The 18497-nt window shown below is 38.9% G+C and overlaps 1 protein-coding gene across 2 annotated transcripts in view; it reads right to left on the bottom strand.

Moving 5' to 3' along the window:
* NOL4 (nucleolar protein 4) overlaps window positions 1-18497 on the bottom strand; it is a 271241-nt gene that overhangs the window by 42991 nt on the left and 209753 nt on the right. The window contains exons 7-8 of one of the 2 annotated variants that reach the window (XM_006115357.5): window positions 12400-12579; window positions 11528-11719 (exon numbers count right to left, since the gene is read on the bottom strand). In XM_006115357.5, coding sequence (XP_006115419.1) covers window positions 11528-11719; window positions 12400-12579 — 372 coding nt within the window. The remainder of the gene's footprint in view (window positions 1-11527; window positions 11720-12399; window positions 12580-18497) is intronic. The other variant, XM_006115358.5, reaches the window with a different exon arrangement.

Below are 18497 nucleotides of genomic sequence, written 5' to 3'. Positions count from 1 at the left end.
AGTAAAATCCACTGAAAACAACGGTGCTTCTCTGGTGTAAACAAATGTATATAAGAGACAAATTAGTTGTTATCCTATAATAGAATTACGTTCTGCCATGTTAGTCCAAAAATTAAGTACAAGAACTTGTTTTTCAACATAAACAATGAGTCTTCCCGAGTGAAGGAAGAAAATCAAGTTTAAGAGGAGACTTGTGTGTCTGATGTTAAATCGTGGCATCATAAACTAACAAACAATTTATTACAACACAAATAGATGTGTTCCTTGCCTGGCACCGGTCCATAGACTGGTGGCTGGGAACTACTGCCCAAAGGTACACTGGGTATGAAGTCTGCCAGATGATATGGAAACAGTCACACAATGGCAAATCTGATTTCCAGAGTACCAGAAACCAAAAAGAAACATCTAGCAAATTCCTTCAGGTTGAATCTTTAGTTAGAGTGCAAACAAACATACCTTCATATGGAGTCCTATAGGCAAATAAATGTGCCATAAAATTACATGTCCAACCAGATATTAAAATGAATCCAGATACTTCTGGATTGGGTTCTGATAGAGGAAAGAGGTTCACTGAAATATCTGTTAAACAATGTTTTGGCCACTAGTAATATCAAGCAGTCAAACGATCACAGATCTAGAAAGTGGCAAAAGAGTCTATCATTTGATTATAGAACCTTGTAGTTAGAATCCGGAGAGTCAGAGATACATCTTTGAATCAGAAAATGGGATGTTCTTGGGAAAATAAAAAGAGAACAACTACTTCTTGCAAGATATGCTATTAATGTCCTGTCTTTTATCCCGATTGTTATGCATGACTCTTGGTGGACTAGCGTAAAGGATAAACTGGGGCAAACTTATCAAGAAAATTCAGAGTAAGCCTGAATTATCTCAGAAACATTTAAATTTGGCTCAGATTCTGCTGATTTTACTCACATTGAGAAATATCTTAGTTTGGGATTAATTCAAGGGCAGCATCAAGCCCTTTGTTACTGGTAGGACACATTTAGGCCATGTCTTCACTTGCCAATCCGGAGATTGATCTTCTGGCATTCGAGTTAGTGGGTCTAGTGAATACCTGCTAAACTGAACACTGAGGGCAGCTCTAGTCAGCACGAGTACTCCTCACAGTCACGAGGAGTAAGGGAAGCCAATGGGAGTGTTTGGTCCTGTCGGTCTCCCTCTGTGAAGATTGTGCCAAGATCAGCTTAAGCTAAAATGATTCCAGTTACATATTTTACCTAGCTGGAGTTGCATACCTTAATCTGACCTTCCTGGCCTTAGTATTGCTGTTTCATATATAATAACTTTCTCCTACTCACAGTGAGGGCTTGGTTCTTATTAAACTTAACACTGGTATAAATCAGGAAAAAAATCCATTGGAATTACACAAGTGTTTTAAAATGCCAGGGAATTGGACCTCTAAACTTTTATACACCAATGTAAAGGATTCAAACGGCTATTTTGATTCCTGTGGTGTCAAGTAAGACAAATTGTTTCAAAATGGCAAATAAAATATGGAACATGGAAGAGGGGCAAGTGATAATATCTGTATCCTCCTTTATTTATGCTTCAGTAATTTTAAGATGGAGAGAAAACATGGATGGATAAAACTAAAGGAGGCGCTTAATAGACGTTTTGTAGATAGACCCTTGAAAAATAGCATATGCCTTGGTCCACCACATAACAGTTGTACTAGAATTCCCCATTTGTTCACTCATATAAACAATAGTACTACTGTGTATATGTATACACAATAGAATCTCATTGTTACATACACTTTTGAAATGAACATTGTTTGTAACTCTGAAATGTTTGTAACTCTTAACAAAACATTATGGCTGTTCTTTCAAAAGTTTACAACTGAACACTGACTTAATGCAGCTTTGAAACATTACCATGCTGAAGAAAAATGCTGCTCTTAACCATTCTAACTTAAATGAAACAAGCACAGAAACAGTTTCCTTACCTTGTCAAATCTTTTAACAGCTTTCCCTTTATATTTTAGTAGTTTATGTTTAATACAACTACTGTACTGTACAGTAGTTGCTTTTTCCCCCACAGCTGCCTGATTGCCTACTGCCAATTCCAAATGAGGTGTGTAGTTGACCAGTCTGTTCATAAATCTTGTGTTTGTACCTCTGAGGTTTTATTGCAGCGTCTTTCATCTACACACCTCTGAGGGCAACAACCAACTGGGGCTCAGCATGTACTGTACCACAGCAGAAGAAGCAAGGAAATTTTGGCCAAGGGCAAAAGGGTTACCCTCCAGTTTGTGTATTTGGACTCTATCTAGAAGGGACCTTGGTTTTTAAAGACTTCTTCCAATGATTGACACACACTAAGCTTAATGGAACTTCATTTACCAATCTCAAACAGGACTTGTGAAGTCTACCCATTCCAGATCTGAAGCTGAGGTTCCAGGGTATTCAAACATAATTGTTATACCACTAAGGAGTATTAAATAGAGAAAGTCAACAGGAATGATTGAATCATTATTTCTACAGGTTACTCAACTGCACATAAGTCCCTAAATGGATCTTGCAAAATGACTGAAAGCAATGTTCCCTTTAATCTTTTCCATCCATAAGCAGTTTTTTCCATCCATGTGCAGAATACATTTTTATGTGCACTGAGGCATGTGCACATAAAACAAAAAACCTAGCTGTGGGCACTCTGCTAATCCGCTGGGTGGCATTTGAGTCTCTCCTGAGTGGCAGAACAAGTGCCCAGCTTATAGAGAACAGTGATTAAGGACAGGGATGATACCTAGAAAAGTGTTGTGGATGGAACACTTGTGGACCACTTCTATTACTAGGGTAGCAGAAAAATGCTCCCTATTCCTAATTAAATTGTCAATATGTTGCTTCATTTTCAGGCCTCATCCTGGGATAGTCAGAGATAGTTTCAATATTGCTTCTGTCTAGACAATTATCTATATTTAAAGAAATGATTATTTCATTATGGGAACACAAAACCATCCCATTCAGTGTAACATTAAGTAAGGTTTAAGGTGATGGATATTTTATCCAGATCAGAAACAGAGGTTGGCACTAGCATGAACATGCTCACTCTCTAATCCTCCATAGTTATGCACCTCCACCTCTCCTTTTGTAGAAAACTTACAAAAGACTTGAAGCTGTATTTGCAAATTTCATTGTACAAAATAAAATTAGCTGATGCATTGCTCTGTAACATGGAAGGTCAAAGAATAATGGGCCTGATTTAAAACAATTTGAAGGACTATCTGCCTTTACTGTAATGAGATTTGGATCAGGCATTAAAAATGGTACATCAATAATCAATAGGCATATTTAATTACCAGTGGAGAAGTACTGCAAGGTGGCTAATTCTTTTACTAAATTGAAACTTGAAAAGCTTGGTCATGAATCAAAAAAAATTGCTTGCCTGTGTATGCTACCTGCTTGTTTAATATAACAGAGATAATCATATTTGATAGCATGGCTATAATATAAAACCATTGTGCAAGTCACCAAAATATGATATAGCCATATTCTCAGGTTAACATGATGTACATAAACAGCATCTTTATGGAAAACATAAGTGTCATTTTTGCCATATAAATGCAAACCCCATATCTCTATATAAAATATAAATAGGCCATTATATTTTAGGTTTAGACGTATTTATTGGCAAAAGTCTGACAAAATTTAGATAATGATTTCCTGGGAGACATTTTTTGAAACTATCCAGATATTCCATGTGGAGAAGTTTGCAATGCTACTGCACATATTCTAAAGAGAGTGCTGCAGTTGATAGGATTACTATTTTGGCACATTTCATGAAGGCTAATACTGAATTCAAGCACAAATAAATGCCTAAGTTTTCATGCACAAATCTGGCGTAAGCACTCTCAGATTTATGTTTCACATCAGTTTGAGTCAATACATAAAAAACCTAGAGCTAACAGTAAGGAGTGAGTGGATGTGGCACACGTGCCTCCCCCCTTCGCCACTAGAAAGCTAAACTTTACATCAGGATATTTGTACAGAAATACTCCCCAATATTCTAAGCCAACTAATGTAAAAAACTAGAATCTCCACATACCAGTGACGCTACTTGTAAACACAGACTTATGCATACTGCTTGCAGACACCAGTACAAATGGATGGATGGGAATGAATCTTAAATGTTACCTTAATAAAAAGGGCATATGGACTCAAATTTTCAAAAATATGTAGATGCCACAAGATGTAGACAGATACTTATTCAGATTCTCAAAAGGGCCCAGGTGCCTAATTCCCACTGATTAGACACTAGGGCTGTGTCTACACTGGGCCACTTATTCCAGAAAATCAGCCACTTTTCCACTGGCCCTTGAATTTCCGGAAAAGCAACGACGCTCTACTGTACAAAATCAGCCACTATTCCAGAAAGCTATTCTGCTCCCGCTCGGGCAGAAGTCCTTATTCCGGAACACTGTTCCGGAAAAGGGCCAGTGTAGACAGCTCAGTAGTCTTTTCCGGTAAAAAGCCCCGATCGCGAAAATGGCGATCGGGGCTCTTTTCCGGAAAAGCACGTCTACATTGGCCACAGACGCTTTTCCGGAAAAGGGCTTTTCCAGAGAAGCAGCCTACCAATGTAGACGCTCATTTTCCGGAAAAACTGAAAACGGAATAGTATTCCGTTTTAAGCATTTCCAGAAATTCATGCCAGTGTAGACACAGCCCAAGTGCCTGTCTGCATCTTTAGGTACCTAAATAACTTTGGCCTCTAGTGCATTAATTGTACTTCAGCTGTTGTAATACACAGCTTAAGACTGGTTTAATAACAACATACATATCATCATGTCATAACTTTTTTTATCAAAATAAGTAAGATCCTCTACATATACATATGTCTTCTATTTATAAATATACATTTATATTAATACTTAACTCTTATATAACACATTTCCTATAAACACCTTTAATTGATTTACAAGAGAAAGTCATAATCATCTTCAAACTGCAGATCTTTAACAATTTTAATTGTATATCACAGAACTGTGCTGTAACTACATTGTCTCACTTTTTTCAGCCTACACAATACTGTGATGTCAATTAAATAGAAAAATCTCCAATGTAAAAGCACCACATAACTTAAACTCACCAACATCTAGTTAAAGAATTAAGATTGCAAAATGTTCTTGAGAAATGTGGTGGTGGTGTTTTTTTTCTGAAGCACTCACACACTCTAGGAAGCATGCAATTCAAACCTAACACAATAGGCTTGTTTGAGCTATATGCTGTTTACAGATTGAAGTACAGTACTGCACTCTATTGGATATATTCGTATCATTTTTATTTAGCACTAGCTCTTTGTAAAATATGAAGAATTTGATTGCCATTTTAATGCTTGCAGCACTGTTTTCCCCTTGAGTTTTGATATATTTTACCTTATTCTTTCAGTCTACAAAAATGCTATGATGAGTATCCAACTCCAACATCTATTAGTGAAATAAAAGGAACAAATGGAAAAAGTAAAAACGTAGGGGATTTTTTCTTCATGCTCTGTGGAGATCAGGTTATTTTTCAGTTTTCAGAATAGAAGAATATTTAATTGAATGATCATGTATTACTGTTTGATTAGCACAGTGTCTAAACTAAAATGCTATATTCCTGTCCGCACCTACTTTAAATATGTATAAAGTGAACTGCTGTCGTCCGGCACTCTCTGGACTTAACGGGTGCCAAACCAGAGAATTTGGTCTCCTGGAAGACGTTTGGGGTAAATTATACTTAAATAACAGCACAGAACTCTGAGAGCCAGGACTGGTGGCTGTAAATAAACTTTATGGGACCCCAGAAAACTTGGCCACATCCATACGTGGACATCCGGCTAACTAAAATCATGCCAGACCTTGGATGTTTCCAGACTAGAGAGGTTCAATCTATACTGGAAAAAGGCTCTCGATATGCTCTTTGTTACTCCAGAATCCAGTTTGGTACCAATGTTCAGGAGTATGTGCTGTAGATCCCTAAGATTAGCAGTACTTCCAAAACAAAAAGGAAGCAAAGTCCACTCATTTCAAAATGGCCTACGTTGCCCCTTAAGCACTGCCTGCTCCAAGTCAGAGAGATGAAGCTGTAGTAAGTACTACTTTATGATGTGTGTACAGAAAATGAAGAGGTGATAGAGGCAACCAAATGACACATGCTAGCCAATCACAAATCTCCCCCTTTGGATCTTTATGTTTGCTAGCCCTCCAGGATTGTCCTAGAGTCTGTAAGAATTAAAGATTAGTGATTGCAGGTGGATGAGGGGGAAGGCGGTGGATATCACATACCTGGACTTCAGCGAGACTTTTCACACTGTAACATATGACATTCTGATAAGTTAAAAATGGGGAGAAAAATGGGGCTTGGTGGAAATATCATTACATGGATACCTGATTGATTGGACAACTGCACAAAAGAGGAACTATTGATGGAATAATGTCAGATTGGAGGGAGATCTCAAGTAGAGCTCCACTGTTGTTTGTAGCTCCACATCTTTATTAATGACCCAGATGTATGACTAGAAAGCATGCTTTTCAAATTTGCAGATAACACAAAGCCAATATTAGGAGGTTAGGGCTAACATTCAGAGAGATCTTGATCAATTTGAGAACTGGGCTATAGACAACACAATGACATTCAACAGAGACTGAACTGTTATACTTAGGGAAGAAAATAAGTGTGAAAATATAGATTTGGACATAGCTGCCTTGGCAGCAGCACTGCAGAGAAAGATCCGGGAGTGGTGAACCTCAATATGAGTCAGCAATGAGATGCTGTTGCAAAAAAATATAAGTGCAACCCTAGGTTTCATTAACCTTGGCAAGTCCTGGGAGGGTATAGTACCAATCTACTTGTCATTGGTTAAGCATCAGCTAGAGGATTGTGTCCAGTTTTGGTCACCAATGTATAGAAAGGATGTGAAGAAACCAGAAAGAATTTAGAGGTGAGTGACACAGATGATCAAAGGGATGGAAAGCAAGCCATCTGAGCAAAGACTAAAGGAACTGGGTGGCTGTGTCTAGACTGGCAAGTTTTTCCGCAAAAGCAGAGCTGTTTTTTTTTCTGTATGTTTTTCACAATCACTGCCTCACAGAGCTTGCAATCTTGATCTTGAACAGTGATGAATGTGGGTGGAAAGATCCCCCCATTCATATCACATTGCAGAACTGGGTCCTAAGGTAAGACTGGGCATATCATGTGAGAGTAACAAAAGTGAAAGGGGGGGAAGGGTAAGAGTAACAAGACCACATATTACTTAGACAGTTATATACATAACTTGTTGCTTTAAAAGGTTTGTTTACTTATTTATATTCCAGAAAAGAAACATAAGCAAGCACTAGTGGTCTTCAATATAGCTTTTCTCAGGTGCTGGTTTCCCACAGATACTTATACAGAGGTGAGTCTTGAGAAAGAATTTGAAGAAAAGTGCAGTAGCCATATGGATCAGTTTGGAGAAGCCACTGTACTTAGAGAATTTTTCATCTTAGGCTCTCAAGTAGACCTATGTCTTTCATCACCCCATGAAGTAAGTAGGCCTGTGTTATGAACCTTGTAATACAGATGGGGAAACTAAGATAAAGCAATTAAATGATTTGTTCATCATAGAGAACTTTGGTAGTAGAGTATAACCCAGGAGTATTATCAAGATCTCCCAATTTCCAGTCCCACTAAACAGCTTCCTTTTTTATTAAATGGTAAGATTAAGAAAATATTATCTAGTTGTAATCTTTCAATGGATTATTTTAAACCACAGAGAATGGGAGAAGAAACATGATTGTACAATTAACTAGAAATACTTTGTCAATGGCCTTTTAATGGATATGTTTCTGTCAGAACAAAAACCATGGTGCACATTTAAGAGCTAAGTAATCAAAGGGTGAAAAGATGCCAGACATAGAAAGCACTCTTTCAGCTGAGTATTTTTAACAGGAAATTAAGCAAACAGATTTGGGGTCCATGCAATGATTGGCTATCACAAGTAGAAATAGGGTAACTCTAAGCAATCTTTTAAAAACAGGATATTAATACTGAAAAGCACATTATCTAGCAACATGAACACTCATGAGATCAAACCTTTTCTAGTGCCTCAGAGCTACAACTGGCCTGTTATTCAGTAAGAGGTGTTGTTTGGATTACAAATGGCAAATAAGTGACAGAAGCTAGCCTCAGGCGTGCTTTATACTCTTTACCACACAGAGTCGTTCACTAATTACACTTAGTGTTTACATTTTCTCTTTAACACCATAGCACCAAGCTGTAGAAAGCTGTGCTATTCCACAAGTATGTCTTAATTGTCATATGCCACGTACCCTATCACATTATACTATTTCCTCTGGAAATGACATGCTCAAAATGTATAGTTTTTGCCCTGAACAAAAGGAAAGAAGTTGTATTAAAAACATCTAGGGTACAAAGGCAACTCCTGTGGAGATCATTATTTGACGTCCTATTTAATATAACAGTTCTGCTCCAGTTCCCGAGGAGTATCCGAGGAGTTCCAGTATCCGGTTTCACTGTATTTCAGCATAATACCTAATTCAAATCAACACCAAAATATCTTGTCTTTTTCATGATGGTCCTGCACAAATGTTATTACCCAGACAAAATAATTCCCCCCCTGGTGAAATGGTAAGTAAATTTATAATAATTGGCTAGTCAAGTATCTCTGTACAATGAAGCATTTTTCAAAATAACTTTCTGATATGAGTTAGAGATGGACAAGCTAATTTAAAAATTAGAGTATTGTTGTAACTTCTTCTCGATAGGTGTTATCTTTCAGAATGACTTGAAGTCAATGGGAGATTTTCCGGTGAATTCTAAAAGATTTTGGTTTATGATTCAATTTGAGAGAGTTAAGGAAGGAGAAGTTTCCTTCTTGGCCACCAGGACTGAGAGCAATGCTCTCCTCACTCTGTTGAAATACATCAAAACCCATTCTTTTTTAGAATAGGTTGAAACCACAAACAAGGTCTGATTAAACTTAACATTTTTAAAGGGGACGGGGGACTTTTCTGCCATAAAAGTTGCCTACTTTATAAAAATTTTCATGATATTTTTCAAAAGCACAGGAATATAAACCTGAATCTGAAAACAGTCCTCACATGAGTAATCATTATAATCATGACTAGTCCATTCAAGTCAAATCAACCTAATTGTTATAGACCAGATTGTAAACCTCTTACTCACATCAGTGAGCAGTTATGCACACAAGAATCTCCAGTCACTTCAACAGGACCTTACTCGTGTGAGTTACTGCTTACCAATGCAAGTAAGGCAGTGGTGGGCAACCCACATGTGGCCTATCAGGGTTCTAGATGCAGCCTCACACTGGTCCCCTCTGTCCACTTCTATTGTGACTCTCTCACACTATAATCTCGCACTTACCTACTTCTTCCCCTCCCTCCCAGCACTTCTGGAGAGCTATGAATTGACTGACTAGCACCCCATCTCTACTCTTCCTCCTCCCTTCCAGAATTTGAACATCACAAATCAGCCAATTCACAGCGCTCAAGAAATGCTGGGAGGGTGAGGAAGGAGAAGGGACTGGGTGTGCTTGGGGGAGGAGGCAGAAAAAGGCCAAGGAGGCAGGAAAAAGGCTATGAGGGAAGAGGTGGAGTGAGGGGCGGAGCCTCCAGCAGAAGGTTGAGCAGTCCCTGGCAAATGAGAAGTGATGCATATTTAAAGCAAGAGTACATGTGACGTGCCCGCAGACTGCACAATTTAATGTCAGAGCCATGCATTCCCTCACTTACTTTTGCTGACAATTTAATTTGCCCCTAATAATGGATCACTTTGTATTGAAAAGGCATGATAAAGAAGGGGAATCAAGTGCAATGTATTTAAATTTTAATCTTGGGGTCATGGTTAGTGCATATGCCGGATTTCAATCTTGCAGCCCACTGCGATGAAGGAAAGCCATTGATGAGGCCCATTCACTAGCCTTGATTGTGAACCTCTTACTCCAGCAATCAGCAATCCAGTTAGATATCAGAACAATAAAACCCTTTATTAGCATCAGTTAACTGTATAACAGGTATGTTGGGTGCTAGTGTAAGTAATATTTGTAACAGTGAACAGTGATATCTAAATCTCACACTCCTGGGTTATCTTTAGCCAGAGAGAATGAATGTGAAAAGATGCTACTTACTGTATAAGATTTTTTTTGTCCATCTCCTACTCTGGATTGCTACAACCTGACACAGTCTGTCAGTGTTTAGCACGTCTATCTGTACTATTCTGTCTCTTTCTGTCTAGCTTCCATTGGTTGAAAGCAGCATGAACCCAGTGTCTAAGGCAATAAAACTGTATGGTAAATTAGAATAATAAAAGTTTACAACTAAAAAAAGGTTCTGTCTCTACATTTTATCTCTCATGTTATTCTGGTCTGCTCCACAATCAAATGTGGTACTTTGTTTTTAAACTTGTTAACAAAATTTTTGAAACCATCAAATGAACTTCACAAGTACTATATTTAGACTGCTATGAAAAGAGAGAGAGAAAGAGAAAAGAAAATTAAAGTTGAACCGGGTATTTTAAAATATGGATGGGTTTTCAAATGATTTATTCTTCAAAATGATACACTTAATTAATAAATGATGTTTGTAATGATGAAGTGATTTATCTTATCTAAAGGTGAGAAAAAATAAAATGTAGCATGCTACAATTTCATTTGCTTGTGCCTCTTCTGGATTGTGAAAATATCAAAGTTCTCCGATGGTTTTGAAATTGACTGAAACTGAGAGGAGAGCTATTCCTTTCCATTTCTGTGCAACACAAGAGTCCAAGAATGTGCAGTGTCTAGAAAATATTGCCAGTTATACCCTAACACAGCCTTCATAGTGTGTGGATAAATAGTAAGATATAAACCCTGGGAAATAAATGACAGAACTGTAAAATTTTCTAGGGATATTTTAATATATTGATTGCCATCTGTACATCTGAACATCAACTCAAAGAAGATAGAAGGGTATACTTTCACTGACTTCTCAATAAACCCAAAAGTACAAACAAATCACCTAAAACTTAAAGACATAGTCAATGCACTTGCCATAAAAACCTGGTTTTACTAAAGTTTTTTTTTTATTCTTTCACCTTTGCAATCATGATCTGCCCTTCCCTTACAATTCCTATAATTTCATGATCATCCAGAAAAAACAGTTATGAGAATTCCAAAGAAATTCCACATCAGTGCTAGATATTAATAACTTAATAGCCTCTCTAAAGGTGTCAGAAATGAAAAAAATATATAAATGAGATAATCTTCCCATTGGTCTCTCCTCACATCTTTCTTGAGTCCTCACTTTCTATGGATTCACATAGAGCTGTGAACTATATCCTCACAAGATATTTTTTTAAAAGCAGTGAACAAAGGGAATAAATTCAGGAAAGATGAAAAGGGAAAGGGGGAAAGAAACCTCTGACCTGACATTACCAAATAAAAAGACACTAAGATGAAAACAAAATAGTGCCATGGATTTACATATGGGGTTTTGATGGAAACTAGGGCTGGGTTTTAAATCAAAACTCACCATCTCAAAACCACTTCTTTTCATCCGCCTGCAGGACTTGAGGTAAGTACGTATGCGTTTTCTGGCACGCTCTTGATACTCAGGGAATTGTCGCCTGCATGAGTCAATGATAGCCTGGATCTTTTCTTTGGGCTGCTTAGAGATTGGGACCATTCGGTCCAAGTTTTCATCTACAAACAGCCTGACAAACATCTGTTGGTAAGAGGGAGACAGAGGAAAAGGGTTTGGAGGACTCTTCCTAGTCTTGATTACTGATAGGAAGATACTTTTTCTGTGTGCTGAAGAAGCTATGTAATGGGAAGCCAGAAATGTTAAGCAAACAACTCTTTAAAGGACTTTTTTTAGGGCTGATAAAAAAGACAAGAAAAGAATTGTCTACAGTGTATAGATATTGTGAGATAAGCCACAGTGGATTGTGAAAATAGGCAGCACTTAACTTTTGTTACTAATTATAAGTTATGATTGCTCCCTGTTTTTGAAAACTGCATATTTACTATTCTGGTTTGAACAATTGCTTGTGTTATCATGCATCATTACATACAGTGGGAAGACAACAGAAAATAGTTGACCACTGGAATGCTACTCCACTAAATTAGCTGCAATTCTCCTCCCCTCCACCCCCATCCACTGGGTGAACATGCACATATACATAAAACACAGCTTAGTTCTCCTCATTGATAAATATGGCACTTTGCCTTATAGTTCTAAATAAAACACAGTAAATCTGGTGTCTGCTGGCGAGAGTTTAATGTACTTTAAAAAGGATCCTTTTGTAAATTAAAGTGCCTCTAATATTGCCAAACTTACCCATAAGTAACAGTACAAAAGGAAACTAGTGAAGTTAAGCAAGGCATTAATGCTGTGGGACTTACATTAAAAGCCTTCAGTCGCTCTGCTTCTACCCCATCAGATTCATTAACCTTTTCAGCATCTTCGTGGTCGTCATGGTCATCCTCGTCCTCATCTCCTCGGTTGAGAGACAGATCTTCAGCACCTCTGCCTATGCTCTCGTTCTTACCAGAGTCATAGCTGGAGTAGCTATGAGCAGGGGACTGAGAATAAAGAAAAGATTTTTTATAATGTACCAGATTAACAGGTTTATTGGGCTCCTCATCATATAAATTTGTTTTCAAATTAGCACATCAAAGGATGTTTAAAATACCACTTTTTTTAATATACTCAAATTACTTTCTCCAGCTCCAACACAAACTCTCATGACCATTGTAACAGAGAACGTTTCCCTCTCATCTTGTCTATATCAGTAAATTACAGCAGCAGTCTGAGGAAAAATCAAGTAAATCAATCTATAAATGAATCTTCGGTGATAATTAAATTCGGAATGAGATGTTTTCACAAAGACTTGTTTTGTACTCAAGTTTCTTCCTGATTACATTTGCAGAGTTTCTTCCACATTGCATTAAATTGCTGCAGTTTCATAAAATATTTCATAGAACTAAAATGACAAATTTTAAGGCAATGCAGAATAAAGGGATAAATAGTCATAATGATATCCACCAATGAATGACTGTCTAGAACTGCAATAAGTTATTCACAAAACACAGAAATAATAATGCCTTAATAGACAACTTTACAAAAATCAAGGAGAATTTAAGTAATCAATTTTTTATAGTTTTCATAGAAATTATGTTAATTATGCTTAATAATGTTTTATTTAGTTAACATATTTTTATCCCACCACTCTAAAGATTCGAGGTGGATTACAATTTTTTTAAAAACACAGTAAATAAATGTATAAAAATTAAAATACAGGATCCCAAGGAGGGGGACGACGACATAAAACCTGCTATAACACCTCAAGAGGAGGAACACATGCACCCACATACACACCCAAACACCAATAAAATCAAGGGTAAAGAGGGTTAACACGCCTCTTCCTGTTTTGCCTTTCTTTAGGCAAACAAAAGTATTCAAAACTTCCCGAGCAACATTAGTGGGTTTTTTTGGATAAATAACAAATGACAATTTCATTAAAGTCATATCCACTCATAGTATCAAAAATACAACAACTATCAAGAGTGTCAAAAACTATACGTTTCCCCTAACAATATTAGATTTTGGCTGACTTGCTATTCTTTGCATACACTTCACTGTAAATCACAAAAAGCAAAACAGTAGTAAAATACTCTATAAGAACATCAAAGTACAGACACAACATTTTTCTCATTTAGAATAATATAGGCCTAGAGTAACTCCACTGAAGTTGTTATTTGTCTAGATGCACCACCATATAACGCATCCAAAGTATGCTAAAGTCAATTAACTCTAGAGGGATTAAAATCTAGCCATATGTGATGAATATCTTTATCATACATTTTTATATAGCTCCTATCACAGTGGTAATCTGAGTCTTGCATAAAATTCAGAAGCACAAAGCCAAAAATAAAATGGGCCAAAATGATCAAACAAGGTATCTAAAGTTATAAGTTTGGATTTATTTGCAAATGCCTCAATTGAGAGGTGTTACGAAATAACAGCTAAAAATCTATAGAAAACACCTGGCACCATGTAGGCAGGTGCAAATGAACTGTGAGTAACAGTACCACTGCTCATCTGAGCTGGGGATAAAGGGACAGAGGAGGAAAAGTCTGACAGGAAAACAAATATAAATATGTCCAATCTTAGTACATCATTTTTCTTTTTCTCTAATTTTCCTTTTCTCTCTCGTCATGTTTCATTCTTGTCTTTTCCTTCCCATCCCTTCCTTTAATGATTTTTATTACTATTTCTGTCTCTGTCTTCTGAATTCCATTTCTTTTCCACATTGATTCTCAGCCACCAGCCCTCACTTACTCCTTTTTACTGCTCCATAGCTCTAATGCTGGGGCCCAAGGGCTACCATTAAAGAATAGCTGCATCCAATGTCTTATGTAGTTTAGATAAAGAATTTTCAAAAGGTGGATTGAGACCCTAAAGTGGGCCATGACCCCATTATAATGGGTCATCCAGGCTAGTGTTAGACTTGCTGGGGCCTAGGGCTGAGACTGAAGCAAAAGCCTGAGCCCTACCTCCCAGGGCTGAAACCTAAACAACCCCACCCACAGTCACATAGTAATTATGGTTGTCAGGAGAAAAGGTCACAGTGCAATGAAGTTTGTGAACAGACCAGGAAGACACATTTTGAGGCAATTGAAGGGGACTACAAATAATCCCAGAAAATTCCAAGACATGATGTGGACTCTTGCATTTCCCATCTGACTGATCCTTTATCATTGACATAAAAAGAAGAAACTGCCAGGGAACAAGAGAGCAACCCAGACTCTAATGAAAGGCTGATACTCAGGTGACCAGAGTTGGAGCTTTCTACCCTGCCTGGAGAATGGATATTTGAGGAAAGTGGGTAGTAAAGATTCATTCTAGAGTGATGTGCTGGTAACTGCTCTAGGTAGTTAACAGATTAGGTTTACAGAAATGTACTAGAAATGCTGAACATTTAATGTAGGTGTTATTAGATAGTGAACTCTTTATTTCTATATGTATAAGAGTTAATTCATTTCTAAGAGGGAAATGTAGAGAGATCTTTACGAAAGATTGTGATTTCGAGACGCTCCCTTGAATGTGTTGTGAATGTGGGAATTTGAAGGTGTGCATTGGAGGAGGGGATTTTGGGAGCTTGGCATGGCTGTGTGTAGCATTTTATCAGAGATGCGCTCTAATTTTTTTATTAACATTTTATTACTATCTCAATACCTGATTTATTTAATGAACCCCAAGACCGTCACAATCCTTGCCTGCTGCATCCACTGCAGAATCAGGCCCTGAGAGAAATGTTCTTGATATGGCTGAGGAAACAGTCCTGTTGTGTCAAAGACCCACACAAGACTTCAGCATGTACACGCAATAGCATTTAACTTACATGGCTATGAGCTGTGCAGAACATGAAATGAAGTGTCTTATTAACAACTTTCTTTAAAGGCTGATTCATGAAGGTACCAGATATTGGCACGGTGGGGAAAAAAAAATCTCTTCTCTTTCCACAGTCACTTTTCCAGAGTCAACCAACTACAGCAAGTATCCATGCTGCTTCCCTTTTCACTGCCAAACTTTTGTGCCCCTGCTTGCACAAGAAGTTGGCAATGCCTGAACACAGTGGTTCCCAATGCTCACCACATAGAACAGTGGTCCACATGTGGCCCATCGGGGTTCTATTTGTGGCCCACAAGACATTTTGTTTGATGCACAGGGTTTAATGCACAGGGTTGCCAGATTCCGCTCGTTTCTGTCCATGTTGTTTTGTAATGCTTGTAAGGTAAAAAAAGTGACCCACACTGAAATCAAGGGCACATTTGTCCTCTACATACAGTCAAAGCACTGTTATGGTTCAATTGGCACACCCCACAAATTCTAGGTATGCAAGTGTAGTGAGGGATAGCTCAGTGGTTTGAGCATTAGCCTGCTAAACGCAGGGTTGTGAGTTCAATCTTTGTGGAGGTGATTTGGGGCAAAAATTTGTCAGGGATGGTACTTGGTCCTGCTGTGAAGGCAGGGGACTGGACTCAATGACCTTGTAAGGTCTCTTCCAGATCTAGGACATAAGCAATCTCCATTTATTTTAATTTAGCAAAAACTATCCTGTCTTGGAAAACCATCTCAGTTACAATAATCTTGCAGCCCACTGAGGTGAAGGGCCACTCATGCAGTCCACTCACTAGCCCAGGCTGCCCCTCACTGATGTAGAACTTGTTATAGTGCTCCTTCTTTTACAACAGTAATAATTGTGCAGTATTGTCCAGTATGATGTTTCGAGTTGCCAGGTGTTCAGTTTTCGACTGGAATACTCATTTGAAAAGGGACTGTGGTAGCTCTGGTCAGCATTACTGACGGGGCCATTAAAAGACCAGTGCAGTGGGGCTAAGACAGGCTCCCTGACAACTCCGTGGCTCCACATGGCTCCCAGAAGCAGAGTCATGTCTCCCTTCCATTCCTACGCATAGGGGCAGCTCCCCATGCTGCCTCTGCCCCATCTGCCACCTCTGCAGCTCCTATTGGGTCAGAACTGTGGCCAATGGGAGCTGTGAGGGTGGTGTCTGCAGACAGGGCAATGCTCAGAGCAATGGTACCTGGCTACACCTTCATATAGGAGCCCAAAAAGAGACTGCTATAGGTAAGTACTGCCTAAAGCCTGCACCCGTGAGCCCCCAACCTCCTGACCCAGTCCTGATCACCTCCTGACCACCAAATCTCTGAGCCCCAACCCAGAGCACCCTCCTGCACCCAAAACTCCTCCTCTCCAATCCCATCCCAGAGCCCTTACTCCCTGCCAGAGCCCTCATCCCTTAGGGGCCCAACTCCCTGTTCCAGCCCTGATTTCCCCCTCCCCTGTATCCAAACCCCTTGGCCTCAGCCCAGAGCACCCTTCTATCCCTCAAACCTTGCACCCCAGCCAGAGCCCTCACACACACTTCTGCACTGCAACCCCCTGTCCAAACCTAGGTCCCCCTTCCACACCCTGAACCCATTTGTGGCCTCATCCCAAAACTCGCAGTCCATAGCCTGTACTCCCACACACACGCCAACCCCCTGCCTCAGCCCAGAGCATCCTCAGCTCCACCCCCAAGTCCAAAGCCTCCTCCTGCTTTCCAAACCCCTCACCTGACCCCACCTCAGAATCCACACTCCAGCTAAGCCCTCGCCCCCTCTTGCATCCCAACCCAATGCCTCAGCCTGTGGCTTTCTCTTGCACTATGAACTCCTCATTTCTGGCCCCATCCCAGAGCCCATACCCCTCAGCCAGAGTCCTCATCCCTCTCATCCCCTGCCCCCATAAGGTGAGCCAGCTGCAACTCAAACCACAAAGTAACTCTACATCTCCCTCCTTCCACAACCATTTATAGTATCTAGAGAGAGAACACATATAGAGAAGTCTGACAACATCGCATGTCTCCTCACTCTTGCGTGACTCAAATGCTATCACATATGGCGCACTTGCACGTTGGTGAGCAGATGTGATATATTTTCAATAGGTTTTTTTTTCTATCATCACTTAAGCTTTGGAAATGAAACTCAGCAGCATCATTACCTGGATACAGGAACATTCAACATTAGATATCCCAGTGTAGTGTGATAATAATGAAAGCTTCAGACACACATAAAACAATCTCACTAGCGGATTAAATTATTTTTTCTGGAAACTGGAAAATCCATTAAAAAAACCCAGCCAGGTCAGTAAAAAACATCTAAATAGTACCCTATATAGGAGGCACTCCATTGATTTAATAAGCGCTATTCATATGCATAAAAACATAAGAACGGCCATACTGGGTCAGACCAAAGGTCCATCTAGCCCAGTATCCTGTCTGCCTACAGTAACCAATGCTAGATGCCCTAGAAGGAGTGAACAGAACAATGATAGAAATGTAGCCGTGTTAGTCTGGGGTAGCTGAAGCAAAATGCAGGACAATGTAGCACTTTAAAGACTAACAAGATGGTTTATTAAATGATGAGCTTTCATGGGCCAGACCCACTTCCTCAGATCAAATAGTGGAAGAAAATAGTCACAACCATATATACCAAAGGATACAATTTAAAAAAATGAACACATATGAAAAGGAACAGAACAAGTAATACTCACGCGATCTCTCAACTGTCATCCATTTCTAGACCCCGACAAACAAAGACTAGGGACACCATTCCTACCCATCCTGGCTAATAAATATTGATGGACCTAACCTAATTTATCTAGATCTTTTTTGAATCCTGTTAAAGTCCTGTTCTTCACAACATCCTCTGGCAAGTAGTTCCACAGGTTGACTGTGCACTATGTGAAGAAAAACTTCCTTTTGTTTGTTTTAAACCTGCTACCTGTGAATTTCATTTGATGATCCCTACTTCTTTCCTTATTCACTTTCTCTATACCTGTTATGATTTTATAGACCTCTATCATCTCCCCTATTAGTCTCTTCTTTTCTAAGCTGAAAAGTCCCAGTCATTTTAATCTCTCTCCATATGGAAC

The sequence above is a fragment of the Pelodiscus sinensis genome, chromosome 2 (genome assembly GCF_052426305.1).
Source record: "Pelodiscus sinensis isolate ZL-2025 chromosome 2, ASM5242630v1, whole genome shotgun sequence".
Lineage (NCBI taxonomy): Eukaryota > Metazoa > Chordata > Testudines > Trionychidae > Pelodiscus > Pelodiscus sinensis.
This window is presented reverse-complemented; position numbering and strand designations above follow the sequence as displayed.